We start from the raw sequence: 17,960 nt of genomic DNA on the forward strand, positions 1-17,960 counted from the left end.
GTACATACACCTAGCGTTCCTTCTAGCAGCACAGCAAGCAGAACCAACAGAGCAATGACAGGTAAAAAAGGAGCATAAAGGCAGCAAAACCAGCTACTGCCACCGATCAGTTCCAAGTTGCATTAAAGGAAAGAGAGCTGGAAGGAGAACACATGATCCAGGAGGGGATCATCCCAACCTACAGCCCTGACCACTGGTTTGCATTTGAAATAGCCTGTCTCAAGTCAAGAGATTTGCCTTGATCCAAACACATTTTGTTTGACAGGCCTAGGGAGAATTTCCCAGAGGGAAGTCTTAGGGGCATGTTGTGCACCTGCACTTCCCTCCTCATCCTTCATTTTTGTAATTGACTTCACCCACAGCCACAAAAAAACCCACTTTAAATGATTGACTGATTTTGAGCATGAAGAGGGAAACATGTAACACGAAAGTAGATGTACAACCAACCACATTGAACGTAAGCTTTCCCAGAGACTGAATAGAACGAGAATTCATCTGATGTAGCAAAATACAAAATAATTCTTCTCTTTACCTCAACCTTTAATGAAGATTTGAAATCAAGTGCTGGAATCTCAGTCACATAACTGGCCCCAGAGAAGGCTCTCCTGTCCCTCTCAATGCCCCTCAACCCCTTATTTCTAATGTGCTCAATAACAACAGCAGCTGACGTGCTCGTACTACCTGACACTGACCAAATATCTCAGGAAAACTTGCATCTGACATATCAGAAATGCCTGTAAGAAAATCTGCTCGAGAGAAAATTAAGGCAGACAACTGTTTCCAAATTAGGACAAGTTATCAGACGGAAACACAGCTACACCAGCAGTTTGTCTACAAAACAGCACTGTACTGGCACCAAACTCCTGGTCTAGCAAAGTACATAAATTCAGCACAATTACTCCTATGCCCTGAAGTGCTTTAAAAGACCAGGGTCCTCATTCGAGGAATGGGAGAATCACAAACTAAACCTGATACCACTGCTTATTTTCAGATCTCTTTACCCAGCCTACCAACAATAAAAGTAATTTGCAGCAATGTGGACTAAAAATCATGTAAATGCATGTTCAACGCTCAAACTCAGAGTTTGAAGTCTGCCCTGAAGAGAAGTGCTTCCTCAAACCAAGATGCTATTACTCTAAAAAAAAAAAATCCCCTATTTCATCGATTCAGCATTAAGTTATCTCATTACCTGCTGGTGCCCCTGCCATTACTGTTAAAGCTGCCATCGACTTGGTACCGATATAGTGACTTTTTACAAGAAAACGAGCCAATTCCAACACTGTATCAAAAGGCTGGCTCAGCACTTTCTGGGCCCATTCACAAACAAGCCGGCAGGCCGCAGAGACAACTTCCTCATCAGCACTTTGCAGCTGCCCAGACGGCTCTGCCCCATCCAACTAAAACAAACAAACAAAGGAGGAAAGGTTACTTTAATTATTAAGGGTCATTAAGGCATGAAAACAAAAACAGAGCAAATAATGATCAGAAACACACAAAAAATTGAGTAAGTATGTTCACAGCTTTTCATGAAATTGGGAGAATGAGATCACAACATCAGTATCATTCAAAATGAAGTGTCTTAACATTAATCTACTGGTTGTTTCCAAATGCATTATATGGAGCTAGCATTTCTGGAAGAAAACTGCAGAGAGAACCCTCATATCTGGACCACCAAGAACTGATGCTCCCTGCATCCAGAGTCTTGCCAACTCAGCAGCCGCTGTTACCCAGGAACTGCTTCTTTCACTGGGGTTCCTTTTCCCTGGCATTGACTTTTAAAAAAAAAACAACAAACAACAACAACAAAAACAACAACAAAACAGTAAAACCAAAACAGAATCAGAGTTAAAAAGATACAGTTTGTGGGTGGCAACACTGTGAAAGTCTGCTTCACCTCCTAAATAAGGTTTTTTAATAGCACTGCAATTTGTTCTGAACTTTATAGAAAAATATCAAAGAATGATTCAGAATGTAAGTATTGTAAATAAAAAGCTTAAAAAACTACACAGCTCTTCACTTTGTTTTGAAAACTTAAGACAGAAAACCAACATAATAAATGTTAATTTGCAGAAATATATAAGTAAGCAAGTATGTATCATACCCCATCTCCAGTTTTATGAAAGTCAAGGTTGGGCAGTGTTGGCATATGCACAAAAGCCTTCTTCCTCAGTCCACTGTAGCAATATGTGAACAAGAATTAAGGTCTGAATCGTCTCTGCTCGTTGGTTGGGGGATGAGAGGGAAGGGCAGTAATTCCTCTGATACCCCTCAAGCTTTATAAGCAAACTCAACAACAGATCTAAGAATTACTGTCATTACCATGGTCTCACAGTCAGCCAGAGTCAACAGCCTATACACAGCTGCACTCTTGGGCAGGTCATTGGGCTTCTCCATCTACACAGAGGAGCAAGTGATGCTGGGTGTGATGAATTTCATTTGATGACTTAGAAGAACCACTAAATCATGATGAGTATTTCAATTAACTACTCAATATTTAAATCATAAACTTAAATCTGGACTAAATTCCCTTCCTAAACCAGGCCTAAAACAAGATGGAGAATGCATTTCCAAAAGTTAATCACTATTAAAAAGTCTGTTCCCAAATTTAGGTTTTACTTTATTATGAGTTGTTCTTTTTGGCCACTTTTTGCTAAATTTCCTGACATTTCCTTCTCCTAAGGGACTTCCACAAACTGAAGAAGTTTCCTATGACAAGGTAGTGACTGGTGAGGACATTTCTTCCTAAGATTTCACACCATTTTTGTGGCTCTCTCCCCACCCCTGATAACTCTTCTTCTGTAAAAATAAGGATACAAATACCCAGATTTGTTCTTACATTGATCTCATCAGATCAGTACACAAAAATATACTCCCTCCACTACTCTTTACTCACTTGTTTATAGGTCTAAAAATCAAATCAGCCTTTTTTCCTCTCCACAGCATTACTTTGGGAGTTCACACACAGCGTCTCTTCTCTGCGACATACAAAGCCTTTTCAGGACCACTAATTTTTTACATTCTGTAAATATGTCTGTATTTCTCTTTCCTAGACCATGAAGTTTGCATTTGCTTGCATTAACCTGGATGGAGCATAATTACAGTAAAATAAATATAAGGAGGTTAGGTATTAAGCTAAGTGTGAGATAAGGTCACATTTTAATAATTCTGAATTAGAAACTCGGGGAACGGAACTGAAAGAGATCCCCTGGGTCAAGCTACAATTACATTATAAGATTTCTTCCTTAAAACTTCTCTAGCTGTATCCAGAACATCACTGCTAAATTTCGGACTCCACTGCCAAATAATCCAACACTGTATTTTATGAAACAATTTAACTGACACATAACTTCCCATTTACAGGGAAGGTTTTTTCCCCTCTATGGAAGACAAACAATTCTGGGCTGCCCACTAGCATTTAGTTCTCTCTGTAGGTGCATGTTTCAAGTGAGACCTTGGCAAAGGCCAGTATTACAGCACATCCATACCATCACTGCTAGTTCTTTTGACTGTTTTTTAATTAGAACCTACAAGCACTTTGATGCCTTTTTGGCTTTTTAATGCTCTCCCTCCCTTGCTTACTGCAGCGGCTGAGCCTACCCAGCACCTCAGAACACAGTAAGAGTCGACCCTGGGGGATGCAGCAGGTATTGTATCACCTCATGATAGTTTGTAAGGATTCTCAAGGGAAGGTGTAACTGTCCACTTGAAAAAGACAAAATTCTTGCTAGATAAAAAAAACTATTTACTTTGAAAATCGCTAACCATTTCTGTTTTTTCATGGAACAACTCAATGTGCTAAAGACTAGACAAACTGCAGCTCAGTCTCAGAAAAGCCTGAGAAAAATTCACATCCTTGTAGCCCTTAGACTTGATTATCGCATTTCTTTCCTAGCAGAGCTTCTTGCCCCCTACACTGAAGCAGCAGAACCACCAGTGGTTTGCCATCTTTGGCTTTACAACTGATTTTAAAATTACTGGTGTGCATAAGTATAAAATAAAACCAAGTATTCTGGTATTTCTGAGCTGTACTACCAATAAAATACTAGCTACTGCACATATAAGGTAAGTGCCTTTATTTCAGTATCTCCCTTTGTACTAAATGATAAAGCTGCTTTGATTCCTCGCTGCTGTGACAACTAAGCGTCAGAACCCAAATTTAAGTACTTTTTTCCAAAGTTGTATCTTACAACCTAACACTACCGCAATTAATAATTTTTACAGAACATTGGGAAAGTGTCTGTATTTTTTATTTAACGTTACTTCTACATTTAGCTGGTAGTTAAGCCATAACGACAGAAGTTCTCCAAGCATGTGTAGAAGAAGTTACTGAGAAGTGTTCTAGCAAAGGATATTTTGATTTGCCTCTTGTGCCTAGACGACGGGCCTTCATATTCGGAAAGACATTTTTCATGATCTTTCCAAAGTCAGCAGCACTTAATGGGTGGTAGCCAAGATTGTCACAATAGCTCCTGCAACAGAGAGAAAGAAAGCGTGAATGGAATCAAAGTTTATACCAGAGGCCAGCCTGCATGCTAGACTCCATCAAAGGTTTTCAAAAGAAAACACTTATACCCATCCATATTTAGAACCACATTTAACATTAATGAAGCTATCCACAACGAATTGAATGCATTAAAAATGTATAAACAGAGCTATTAATACCATAGTTTTTGCCTTGTTCTCTACTGAGTTCAAAGACAAGTCATGTAGAGACATAACAAGTAGCGGCATTATCTAGAGCACAGTTAAGATTTACTCCACAACTTAGTTTGAAGCATATGGTTCAATTCACTTATTTGAGGACATAATAAAAGCAGAGACGTTGTTCTAGCCAAAAGTATACCTTGAGTGTGGTGAGGCCTGAAGTCCTGCAGGAATATTCAAAAAGCAGTATGAAAGAGACTTCCCAGTGTCCAGAGAAAGATTCTGCCTACACAATCTCCATTTAAGAGAGTTTAACAGAACTTAATTTAATTAAACGTGTCTTCCCAGAGAACCAGCTTCATCTTTATAGGTGTAACATAAACATGTACTGAGGACCCAGCCCTCTTACCACCGTACCACTGCTTAACTATGACAGCTGCTTAATTACAGACATCCTTATATTCATTAACAGCCCTAACTTAACAGAGATTTCAACTGCCTCTGCAAATGCAGATCTTTGTGCGAACCGATGATATAGGGGACTAAAGCAACAGAAGGTTAATTATTTTGCTAAGTTTACTTACTCCAGTAAAATGGGGATTGTTATCTGTCTTCAGTTCTCAAAAACAGCAGAAGGAATTTTGTTTCAACACCTATTCAGATGTTTCAACATCTGAGATATTTAAAAAATATCTCCTTGAGGCACAGAACAAGAATCGTTGATTTCGCTGCAAAATGTGAATGTTCTGGAAAATCAGAAAGGTGTGAAAGCAGAGGAAACTGGGAAATGCTCTGGAAGGCTTACCTACACAGCAAGTGCTTAAGGCTGCACAAAGGCATGAGTGCCACATTGCCTTTTGTTCAAAAGCCCAGATGTTAATGTGCTGAGGCCCAAAACATACCGTTAAAATATTCTCATTCAGATTTCCTACAGTCACAGAGTCAGCACCAGACAGCAACGACCTCCTTTCCTGTGAGAAGCCCTACCAGCAGTACAGGCAAACACCCCGCCTCTGAAAAGAAGAGGTGACTGTACACGATCCTGTGTGGGCATCGGCAGGACAGCAGGAGAACAACACCCTCATGCACCACGTTGCCTGCTACTCTGATCAGGTACAAACAAGTCTCTGCTCATAAAGGAAGAAAGAAAGAAAAAGCAGCGCTCCTGAAACAGTTGTTTAATTCCCAGCATCACCCAATAAAACCAGTAACAATTAGCAATGGCACTTGAATCCAAGTAGGCCAGTCAAAATGTCTCCTCTGAAAACTGTAGATCTATAGAAAGCAGCATGTATTTCTTGAGATGCTTCCACTGCATTTATTTTCTCTGCAAAAATACTAGTTATTACAGAGCAGTATCTTCTGCTTTTGCCTTGGCTGTATGTAGGTGTGCTCCACTTGGAAAGCACCACCACAAATGTTACTATTTTGACAATGATAAACGGCAAGACACGCTCTTTGGTTCTGACGTTTCCCTGCAGGGCTCGTGTATGCCCTCTTCCCCCAGCTACAGGGCCATGCTGGCCAAACCAGGAGATGTGGCCTACAACCTGGGATACAGTCAGCCATTAGTCTAGTTTCTGTATGGAACACCAAGAAGGTTTTTATCCAATTTATATACCAACATACTTCATTTCAATGCCTGTCAGTCACAGAATTTAGATTCTGGACATCTCCCTATGAAGTTAATACAAAGGAATACTTTCTCCTGCCTCACTGCACCCTCTTAGGAATCAGACGTTGCTTTACATTAACAGACAGATCTCTGTGCGCCCTTTTTTTCTCTTGTATCTTGTCAGGCTCCAATGGATTTTAACTTTACTTTGAAAATTCCTAAAAGGGGGGTCTGTCCCTTACTGATGCTGATTACAGGACTAAGTCTGAATTTCTCTGCCACAGTCAGCAGTATCTTTGACTGAAATTCATCAACATCAGCAAAACAAAATAAAAAAACCCAACAGGATTAGGGACCTACCAATCAATCAACTTTAAAGTTAAAATTATTCCCTCTCTAGGAGAAAATAAATAAATAAAACAGGGGAAAAAAAATCAGTTCCTCAAGTCTAGCACATCTGTTTCAAGACAATTACTTGCTAGCAGCAAAACATACAGTTACATGGTCCTCTCATATCCATACTGGCAGCTCTGCAAGCTTGTGATTTCTGAGCTATTATTATTATTATCATGTAATTTCAGTATTCAGACAGATCATCCCATGTGGCCCCTCCTCCTCCCAGCTCAGCTGAGAACCCTCCATGTCCATCTGTGGTCTCTCATTGACTTGACAACACATACCAGGAGTCTCTTCCCTGAAGCTCTTCTCTCTGCTACTTGCACTCTTGGCACGTCGCTGAGCCCAGGAGCTGTTTTGCTTATTTGAAGGGTGGGTGGGAGACAGATGGGGGGAGGGAAGGTCTACGCTGAGACAGCAATGACAATGGACACGCAGTCGCTTATGTTCCTTTGTGCAGAGATCTTTTTTGGGGAGAGGGTAAGACCTTCAAATTAAATGTACTCAAGTCATAAAATATACTGGGAGTGCACCTGAATTAAACTACCGATAAGATTAACCAAAAAGCCAACAGAGACAGCCAGGCTCTGCAGCTCAGCTTACACAGCTTTCTGGGCAGAAAAAGCATTATGAATAGCAAATGACAAAGAATCTATTGCATGAAATGAAGCAAAGACCTTGGCTTATACAATCCAGCAAAACCCCTGGTCTCTAAAAATGGGTTAGAGTGAAGAACCTTAGGAAGAGGTAGGCTCTCGGTAAGCTGATGAACAATGCCGGCACAGAAATGCATCTTAAAAATCAAGTAGGATGGAAACCAGATGTCTGAAAACCGTTAGAGAAATGAAATTAAACATCAGACTCCCAAAAGCAGCAGCAGAGGTGGGAAACAACTGCTTTAGATGGAGTTTGATCAGCTTCTAAAAGGAATATGGAGGTTTTTGCTTATGACAGAGGACTGGACTTTAAAATACAATAGGTCCCAACCTGTTCCAATCAGGGAGCTTTATATAAAAACACCGGTTAAGTGCTATCAAACAAGATTAGTATGCATCTTGTGTCTTTTATTTGTTTAACAGATATGGTATTCCTATACCTAGTACCCACTTCTGTGGTAGCTTCTGAATGTTCTTCTTCTAACTTGTTGGTTAACATTCTTAACACTTTGTGCACATAAATCTACGTGTCAGGTGGCCCAGCAGCCAGTAAAGCAATGATTAATGATTTACAAACTGAAGGAAAGAGATACAGAATGACTCAAAGACCTCCTACGCCATATTAAGCGTATCAAGTGAATTTTCAGGGCACCAAACTTAAATATGAATGACTTTCTTTGCTTGCGTCACTGCAGTAGAAGCAAGATAAGAGGACCCAAGTGTTTACTGAAGGCTCAACAAATCATTTTGTGGGCAAATAGGGATTTTGTCTGCATAAGTACTACAGGACTGCACTTAACTCAGAATCCTAATTCTCTACACTCAGCTAAGCCTACATCTAGCTGCCTCCAGAAGGGCATTTACTAATGGGGAGAAGACACCCAAGTAAAACTGATTTAAAAGAAAACACTGAAAGGATTTGATGGCAAGCAGCATCCATTCTCTGCAGGCTCGATAACATGTCAGGCAGCTCCCCATGAGTTTCCGTATTATTTTTCCAGGCTGTATTCCCCCACAGCTCCCAGAGGGTGCTGGCAGAAGAACCATGTGTGCCCAGCAGAAGCACAGCTTCTTGCAGCCCGATCTATTCGGTCAGTGCAAGCGGCATCACAGCACTAACAAGAGAGGTGAACTAGCCCTCATCTGCCTCCTCTCTGAAAATCAGCTGCAAGCCCTCAATCTTCTCATGTGCTACTGCTTTATGTTATGACGCATTTTTCATTTATTTTATGCTTTTCAAAAGGAAGATGAATCCACTCACTTTTATCTGGTTTGAGATGTGAACTCACAATTAAATGGAAGAGTAAGAAAACAGAAGGAAGAGTCACTATATTGAATAAGCTCAGCGAGAAGAGGCTACTGAAAAGTGGAGGAGCTGGAAACACCATCAACACTTGCCAACGGTGGACTTGTTTGGAGTGCGAGCTTCTGTCTTTCCCTTTTCATAGGAAAAAAACAAACACAAAACCCCATGAAAGGTGACACAGAAGCTGACTAGTTTTGCAAGATTTGACCAAAATTTACAGAAGGAATTGAGATGCTGGTATGATGCAGCACTCTCTGAAGCCTTGTAACTTTGATTTATACATGCAGAGTGCAAGGTCACTCACTGTGAGCTCATGCAACATCTATCTTTGCACATTGAGAAGGGAAACTTTAACTTGTTAATATGACAGAAGTGAGTTTTGAGAGGTCTTAACACCCTCAGGTAAAGAAAAATGACTTATCAAAACTAACTCTCTTGTCTATTTATATGCCTGTTCCCCACCTCCCACTCCAAGACTACTTCTCCTTTGGTGTGCAAGAATAACTCATGAAAATATTCAAAGAAACTGAATGTTTTAAAAACAGAACAGATGCTTTCAAAGGAGAACAGATTCCAAACATTTGATATTTTCCTGAATATTTGCTTACCACCCTTATTTTGTTAGGACAAAAAATACAATACACAAATACTTGATGCAGCTACAAACAAAAGCCATCCAAATTTCACACTCCACAATCTGTAGATGATGATTTTTCCGGGCATCTGCAGCTTGGCACAGCATGGAAGCCAAGCAGATTTGTTGCTGAAGCAGGCCATAAATTATTTAATAAGAAATATATTTAAGAATAACGCTTCCATCTCTCTCCCGCACAGCAGCTGCCGCTGTTGCTGTGTCTGCGCGAGCGGCTGCTGTGCGGGGATTGGCCACCCCGGCACGTTTGTGCCATTGGCTATATTTCCAGGCTGCGTCACCACTCCAGTCGATGGCGAGATTTCAGAAATAGGTGTCTGCATGTTTATCAACCCCAGGCAAGCGAATGCCATCGTATTTCAGTTCAGAGTAAAAAACTTGACCAGAGAGAGTTAATTAAAAGGAGGTATTCGCAGAAGGCAACCCTGCAATAACAATTACTAAGGGCTGAATCCTGTAGGCACTTAGGAGGTGAAGGGATTCAGCTCGCTGCAAATTACTGTAATCATTCAGATTATGGAAATATTCATACTAGATCATAAATCTGTTATTCATCTTCAGGCAACTGGGCTGAGGACAATTTCCCCCCCATCGCTCCATGGGGAACGTTCCGTAAATGAATTCAAATCCAACTTCCGTCAGACAGCTCCCTCTCCCTTGCTTCTAATCGCTTTCTCGTTACATGGTAGCTTTGAGACTTGACAACACAGTGGCCTTGGTTACTGGTTTCATACATATTCAGATATATTGTGCCTCTGTAGAAGTCAGGTTTGCTGCAGGAAGGTCCAATATTTATGCCTTATTCTGGAAAGAAAGGTGTGATGGACTAGGTCTTACGTGCAAAATAGTTGCATGTCCAGCTATTCAACCCCTCATCCTTGTTAAGGCAGTCATATATGTATGTATATACAAGCAGCTAAAATGTACTGTAAGGTACTAACTTGTGCTTTTTACCCATGCTGCTCTCTCCACAAAACAAAAACAATATTCATACAAATAGTTACTTGTTAAGAAATACTCGTACCTTTCCTTCAGCATATGCAATGCACAATCTAAACGTCACAGTCTTATCTTCAGTGACAGAAATACTGAATACAGTTTGCCTCACTGTAGCTAGTACATTCTCAGGTACAGCAGTACATACGGCCTGGTTCTGCTCTATGCACCTGTACATGCACATCAGGGGAGAACCTGTAGAGCCAGTGTCACCAAACTATCTGCGCTTGCCGAAGCCATGTGCATGGATCCAGTTTTGGAAGCACTCACTTGTATTCATCATAAACCTCCTGCTTGGGAAGGGATGTCTCAGGATGTTCTTCCAAGGTGTTCCGTATCCACGAGAAGGCGTGCATCTGCTGGGCACGGCTGGACGACATGGAGACCTGATCGCTAGTGAAAGAAGAAGCAGTGCCGATGAAGACTTTGCTCTATAGCTCCTCCTCAGTTACAAGACTTAATAACTGTCTGCATACACAGGTGGAGAGACACCAGAGACAACGAGGGCCAGTACCTCAGACATTTAGCTACTCCTTGAGGTGTGGGCAGCAGTTACCTCCCTCTTTCATCCACAATTTAACAAAGACTCCACACTCCCGTTCTTGGCTGATATGCAGCTGCGAGTAGACAGTGATGGCTGAGAGCTCACCTATTTCCCCTCTTAAATTTGTTGTTCCTTACTGACCACGTCTAAGCTTTTGCCCACTCAGTTTGCCAGCTGCCCTTTGGAAACATCCAACTTTCCCAGCAGATGCTCAGAGTGCTTCCTGTAGGCACCTGCCTGCCTATAACCATCCTACTGGAAACATAACCAACCTGCAGATCCCAAAATTAGTGTTTCTAGACCATTCTTTAGTGAAACAAATGTTACAAGAAATACCATTTAGTTCCTTCTTTCCCCCCTCCCCCCCATTTGTGTTGCTGTATTATCACTTCCTACATAAAAAGTGAAGGAACAAAGGAACGATCACACTTAGGCTGCAAAACACTTTCTCTGATGACTCTTGCATTTTAGGAGGTTTATATTTATAAGCTATTAATCACTAAAGATTCCAAAGTTAAAAAAAAAAAGCAACAAAACAATCTTCAGGAAAAGAAGAGTCAATGTTTAATAAAGGCTCCTTCTGCTACCAAACATGTCATGTGAATGGTTGCTCAGCAGACAAGTGCCATAGAAAGTAAGTTTTCAGTATTAGCTGCCCATGTTTACACACTCCCACACATACCTTTTGTCTCCATTGTTGGGACCCGAAGGCAGCTGAAGGTAGAGGTAGAGTTTCTCTAGGTCTGTAAACTTCTCAACTTCTTGCTAGATAGCAAAGGTGTTTTGGTTAAAAAAAAAAAAAAAAAAAAGGTGAGGGGAGGCAGGGGAGAAAAAGCAAACAATAAGAGTTGAGCTTGACAGCTAAAAACTGTCATCTGACCTAATTCTAAACAAGACAATATTTACTTATGTGAAAGAATGTGACTGAGCGCTCAGACTAGAAACGTGACTTTCTGTGTTAATTGCACACAATCACACACTAGAAATCACTGGTCGCCATTACAAAATTCACATGCAACAAAAGCAGAATTAGGAAAAATGTCAGTAAGAAATCACTTCTGGGACTAGGCATGTAATATGAAAACTTTATCTTCTCAGAGCACACATGAAGCACCTCTGAGAAAACAGCATCAAAAAACAACTACACTGTAATAACACAGGATGTCAGACCTGATCCTGTGATCCACTATATACTAACAGTTAAGCGTAAGATACGTCAATGAAGACATCTTAAGAATCTATCTACATACATATGTATTTTTTTGTTTCCTTTGGAAATCAGAGTTATTGAACAGGTAGCGAAGACAAGCCATTCAGTTAACATGAATCTCAGTGATGCTGGACGACTCCTCCAGAGGATACCAGCTGAGCATCAGACACAAGGGAGAGTTTTACCTGATGCATGCGAACAGTGATTGCTACCTACAAACTAGCTTTTGGTCATCTGAAACCAGCTGCAGGGACTTAGAAGTCCTAGGAAGATTGGTTGTGGTCATGTGCTCAGGCCTGCTCAGCAGCAGCACGAATAAAGCTATGCAGCAGGGACCAAATGGGTTCTCCTTCAGGAAGACGCTGCAGAAGCAAGGTATGAGGGGTGCACCATCAGCGCAGAGTGAAAGACTCTTATGATGCTTTTTTAAGTCAGAATGTAGCTTCTGGATTACAGTTAATTCTCTTTTACTTTACTGGTGTCTTACTGCCAATGTAACCTTTTCCAAAAGGAAGAGAAAAGAAGAGAGAGGGACCAACAGCTCCTGGCTGTTTAGTTCAGGAATGAGCACAGAGAGTGGGTAAACTGAAAACCTAAACTTCACCTCAAACCTGGGCTCCCTACCTGCCCCCGTCATCTCCAGATCCACCTCGCTTCAGCTGGCACACAATTAACAGCAGCACTAGAGAGAGGTTAGCTCCCACTTCCCCTCCGCAGGGGCCAACACCGGGGTCCCTCCTCGACCCCGGACTCTGGGCAACAGGCTCAGAGGGACACGCCAACCAGGGAACGGGCGCTGGGGCTCGCTAAACCCCACAGCAAAACTGCTCCACAGAACTGGGCCACCAGCAATGTGACAGGCGCCCTCAGAGCCAAGAGAAACACTTCCAGCAGCAGCCAGGTAACAGACGCTGGATTTGTTGCTTTTATAAGCTGCAGCAAACCAAAACATTTGGGTGTTGTTTTTTTCCCCTCTGACAAACTTCCACAATTTGCTGACACCAATTTCTGCGTGGCTCTACAGCAGCTTACACAGCAGTGGTGCTCAGACCCCCAAATATCCAGAGAGGTATTTCTTAGTGGGTGCAGTTTGTTAAATTCTCTGTTTCACTGCACAAATCACAGCGTTTGGATGGGTGGGTTTTCCTTTATCAAACCCACTACTGAAAAGATGAACACTCTTCAAAGACAGAATTTACAGAAAATCTAGCATTTATTTATGAAAAGATAGAAACCTAACAACTGCAAGAAAATTTGCACTTGTTTATTAGATCTCCTCTTCAAGGAAGTGAGCTGCTTTTTGTTTTGAAGGGCAAATGCCAAAGCAGCACACCAAAGGAGGCGTTTTGGGTGAGATTACCTTGCATTGTAAGTGCTAATCCACACGGCAAAAGCATCCCAGGCAAAACAAAAAACCCCGATGACTCCAACACTGAGGTAAAGACAACCTCTCACTTCCAAATCTAATGTGCCAGAGTGAGATACAAACGGTGAGATTTTAGAAGAAACATTGGTTTCATCAAAAACCACTGAAGTCGTCTCAGTGCTCACTGCAGTTGGAGCAACTTCTGTGGGTTCCTGGCTGAAGGAAGGGGCTACGGGGAACGGCCTGAGCCGTGGAGGCTCTGCAGGTCCCATCCATCAAACCCCCTAATTAAAAAAAAAAAAAAAGAAGATAACAAAACCCCTAAATGATCTATGTGTAGAGAAAAAGATTGACTGGACCTATGATAGCAGAGCCTTTTCCAAAGGTCACAAGCGAGCCAGTGACTCTCTCATCAGCAAACTGAGGATTACGGCTTTCTCACATCTTCAGCAGCAGCAGCTGGACGGTGATGTCCTCTCGCTGTCTACACTCAAACCCTGCTCCACTCCGGGCCCGGCCCCAGGCAGCACTTTCCGCACAACTCCTCCAGCTTCCAGGGAAGGCTGCAGGAAAGCCCCGGGGAGGCAGGACCTCCTCGATACAGGAGAGTTAGCACGCAGCCAGAAGTCACAGGCAGTTCACAGAGGTAATCCTACCTGGGTGATAATTAGATAAACCTAAGCTTATTAGATGAGACTGAATCTATTTAGAGAAAATCATCTTAAAACTAAAGAAGTGGCAGCCAAGGGATGGAGTGTGACAGTCAGTGCAAGCAGATTCAGGAAACATCAAGTTTTGTTTGGTTTAAAGATTTGTTTAACGTTATGTTTTGTTTAGGCTGTTTGCGATAAAAACATTTCTAAAACTCTCAAAACTTGATTTACAACCTCTGTAAGTACAATCTCTTCTCAGCTGACCCACCATTTCTCAATGCTAAAGGTCTGACAATAACTCTGTTACAGCAACTGTTCAGAGTATCAAAAACTCTCAAATTTCTTAATGCAATCAGAAAAGAATTTGGGAAACTGGGGGAACATTTCAGCTGGGCTACTGACTAAGAAGGAAAAGATTCATTCATCCTGATTTTTTCTGTGTACTAAGGTGGATGCATATGGAAATGAATAAAAAGAAACAAGAACACAAAGTACACTATAAATTTTCTCCACCACCATCCCCCAAATAGGTCAATAGTGTGGAAAAAAAATAGGTCAATAGAGTGGAAGAGAGTTGCAGCATCAAAAGGAAGACTGCAATGCTAGCATCATCTTGGACAAATTCCCCTTTGCATAGCCCATTAAAGCTTATGCTACAGTAGATTTAAAACCCATACAGGATGTAAAATGTCTGGGGAATCCTTTTCCGCTCCTTAAAATGATCTAAGTAAAAATTTTGCTTGAAGTTTCCTGACCTTGATTGACTGGTTCTATCAAATCATACAAAGATTGTCTAATTCTCCGAAGGCTATTTATAAACCATATTTTTTGAAGCTGCATTAGAAAAATGCATGAAAATGCTAAACTGCTTGCCAGGTTGAGCGGTAAAGCCATCACAAAGCACCACCTCTGTTACTCTTGCTGTTCACACGTTATATTTATCTCCAGTAATTAGAACCGCATTAAATAAAGGAAGATCCAGTGAAGATGGGGAGCAAGCACTGTTCATACTTATTTTCACAACTTGGCTTCAATTTAGCCAAAAATATATTAAGTACTCAAAATATTTGAGTGATCTTATATTCCGACACAGAAAAACCAAGGACAAAGAATTTGAAATCTCAAGTCCCAGGTAAGCAAAGACTTTCAGTAATAAAGAAGCAGAAATCTCTGATATTTTTGTTTTGACAGTTACCAAATGTAGATAGTTCACTAAAGAAATGCACAATATATGTAGCAAATAAATTAAACCAGAGGCCCATTTATATTTGTGTTATTAGTGGCCACATAGGTCTGCTCCAAATCAATCTGTCCTTTTGCTGCCTAAGACAGACACAGAAAAAGGATCTCTTAGGAACAGAAGCAACTTTCTTATTCATTCTAACAGGCATTTTGACTGAGCAAACAAACAGCTGTGAAATAAACCAGAATGGCCAAAATGTTGTGGGTTGGGTTTTTTTTTAAATGAAAATAGCAGGTTTTAACATCTGGTTCCATTCCGAGAGACACTAGTTAACTAAACACTGAAACTTTTCGCAACACAAAGAGACAAAGATCAGTTCTATATAGAATGTGGTTAAGGACTTAATCTGTGTTATAGGAAACATGAGTTTATTCATGTTCCTGCTTGAACCAGAGAACCAAAAGACATTACTATGGAGAAACTCCAGGGAATGTGCTTTTTCTGAATTGTTTTAAAGAAGAAAACATTTAGTCAGGCCAAACTTTAAATAGGACAGAGGAAGAATATACTAAGGAACAATTAGCAGAGTTACAACTTATGTAATGAACACAGCGGAAAAGTGGCATTCAAATTTGAACTATTTTGTATTTCCACAGTGAAGGCAGAATTACAGGTTATTTCTGTCCTCAAGTTCTGGTGAAGAGGAGCTGAAGGTCGAGGGCACTGCTGCAAGCCTTTTGCAAGACTACTATTTTAGAAAGTGTAGACTGATCTTAATATTTCTTTCCACATTTTGAGTATTTAAAGATAACTATACTCTACTCGAAGTAAAAAAGGCTATGCCAATGGCAATGTAGCTTGCACCTACTGGCGTGCTGGTTCTAAGAGTTGTCATACTTCAGCAAAACAAACATCTATTATTTAACAACCAGGCTAAGAATAGCAAAGTAGTCAAGCAATCACCTCCCCACGCTGTGAACCAAGAAACAAGACGAAGAGTTTAAATAATTTGCTCAAGGTCAGACGTTTTGATGAAAATATGATCGAAAGAGAAAACAGCTAATACTTGAAAGAGAATCTATTATTCTATAAAGCTGCTAATAAATACATTTGATGTTCTTTATCTGAACAGAAGCAGAAACATATTTCAGGTGCTAAATATTCCAAACAAGCCCTAAAAACACATGGCAGCTTTGTCCTGACAGTGTCCAAGCACAGCTGCCAAAGCTTCATGGAGCTTCTGCCCACCTCCTATCCGGCCAAAGAGACAAGTGAGAAGACACCACCTTCTCTGCAGCAGGACCAAGGCACACTGCTCCAACAGACCTGGCACTCTGCTGCTACCCACACTGTAACTGCTCCAGCCCTCGGCACCTTCACTTTTCATGGCCATCAATCCAGCACTCTCTCACCAGCACTGACCTCTTTTCAGAGGACCACACAAAGAAACCTTAACCTTCTTGCTGAGAGATTATATGGAGCATACCATTTAAAAAAACAGGTTCAAGAGTTCACTTAGTATGTGGCAACAAATAGAACAAGTGAAGTCATAAGAGAATCTACTGCTAGACGTGTTTACTACAGTTAAAAAGATGTTATAATGAATTTTTAATGGCTGTTTACACCACAATTCTTGCTAATTATCTTTTTTGGATTGCACAGCATACAATGATTTTCTTATGATCTTCCAGAAACTGACATTATGTCAGAATGTAAGTGGTGCAGTATAACAAGTAAAAAGCAGATAACTTTGGTCTCTTGTATGAGTAATTGCAGCCCCAGTGCCCTTATACTTGCTGTTTTTCATAGTCCTCTGCTGCTAGCTACCTCCCGAACAACCTCACACCTCAGTTTCTTCTTCCTCTCTTTCTTGCTGTCCAGTGTTGAACTAGGCAGTCTACGTGCCAAAGAGCATTTGTGTGTGGCCCTGCCTGGTCCTACCAAACACAAATGGCAACAAGCATAGTCAGATTTTTGTCTATTGGCATTTTTTCTTTTAAGAGTGCTAGCAAACTGATCAAGTTTAATTGCTTTAAGGTATTATCGGCACCTCCCAATATAGCTGAAAGCTAGTCTCAAATCTCCTCCTTAGTAAGAAGGGAGATGAGGTACGGACATTGTCCCTTTATGCTTCATGAGACTGATTAGAAGGCTCTGCACAGGTTTCTATCTGAACCAAGCATGTAAGAACATGCACGTTAAGGGAAAGTTCTGACCTGCCCATAAGCTTGGAGTCGGACTCTCTGCAAGCAGCTGGTACCCCCATCACAGGGCTGCTCTGACAAACCCATAGACGTTCTACCAGAGAGGCAACCTGCTCATCTACCTCCTGCAGGACACTGCAAGGAAGCTCCAAACAAGTTTAGAGCTATACAGGCATGGCCTTCTAGTTTAACATACTTTTAGGTTCTGCCTTGCAGCTCACAGCTTTCCAAATGCACATAAAAATGCAGAAACCATTTTGCCAGAATTAAGTTTAATTCTTATTTCCTGAAACTATTCTGATCTTGGTTTTTTCTTTTTTAAACTACCTGAACAGTGTTAGATCTACCTTTGCTAACCTAGAGTGGCCTTTCCACTGTTGACAGGACTCCTCTGAACTCATCAGCAAGACAGATGAAGAGGCATCTGGAACAGAAAATTAGACCATCAGGTCACTGCTGCTCTGTTCCAAGTCAAGACGTGGACACGGCTTTGCATCCAAGAGCACTAGTCAGAAAAATAGCCTGTCCATCGGAT

General features: G+C 41.1%; 1 protein-coding gene across 1 annotated transcript in view; it reads right to left on the minus strand.

The window, feature by feature from the left end:
* RFX7 (regulatory factor X7) overlaps positions 1-17,960 on the minus strand; it is a 47,397-nt gene that overhangs the window by 5,993 nt on the left and 23,444 nt on the right. Inside the window, exons 3-7 of the mRNA XM_074156272.1 lie at positions 11,492-11,574; positions 10,536-10,658; positions 4,353-4,469; positions 2,102-2,186; positions 1,190-1,397 (exon numbers count right to left, since the gene is read on the minus strand). Of these exons, the coding sequence (XP_074012373.1) occupies positions 1,190-1,397; positions 2,102-2,186; positions 4,353-4,469; positions 10,536-10,658; positions 11,492-11,574 (616 nt within the window). The remainder of the gene's footprint in view (positions 1-1,189; positions 1,398-2,101; positions 2,187-4,352; positions 4,470-10,535; positions 10,659-11,491; positions 11,575-17,960) is intronic.

Source organism: Numenius arquata, chromosome 11, assembly GCF_964106895.1.
Source record: "Numenius arquata chromosome 11, bNumArq3.hap1.1, whole genome shotgun sequence".
NCBI lineage: Eukaryota > Metazoa > Chordata > Aves > Charadriiformes > Scolopacidae > Numenius > Numenius arquata.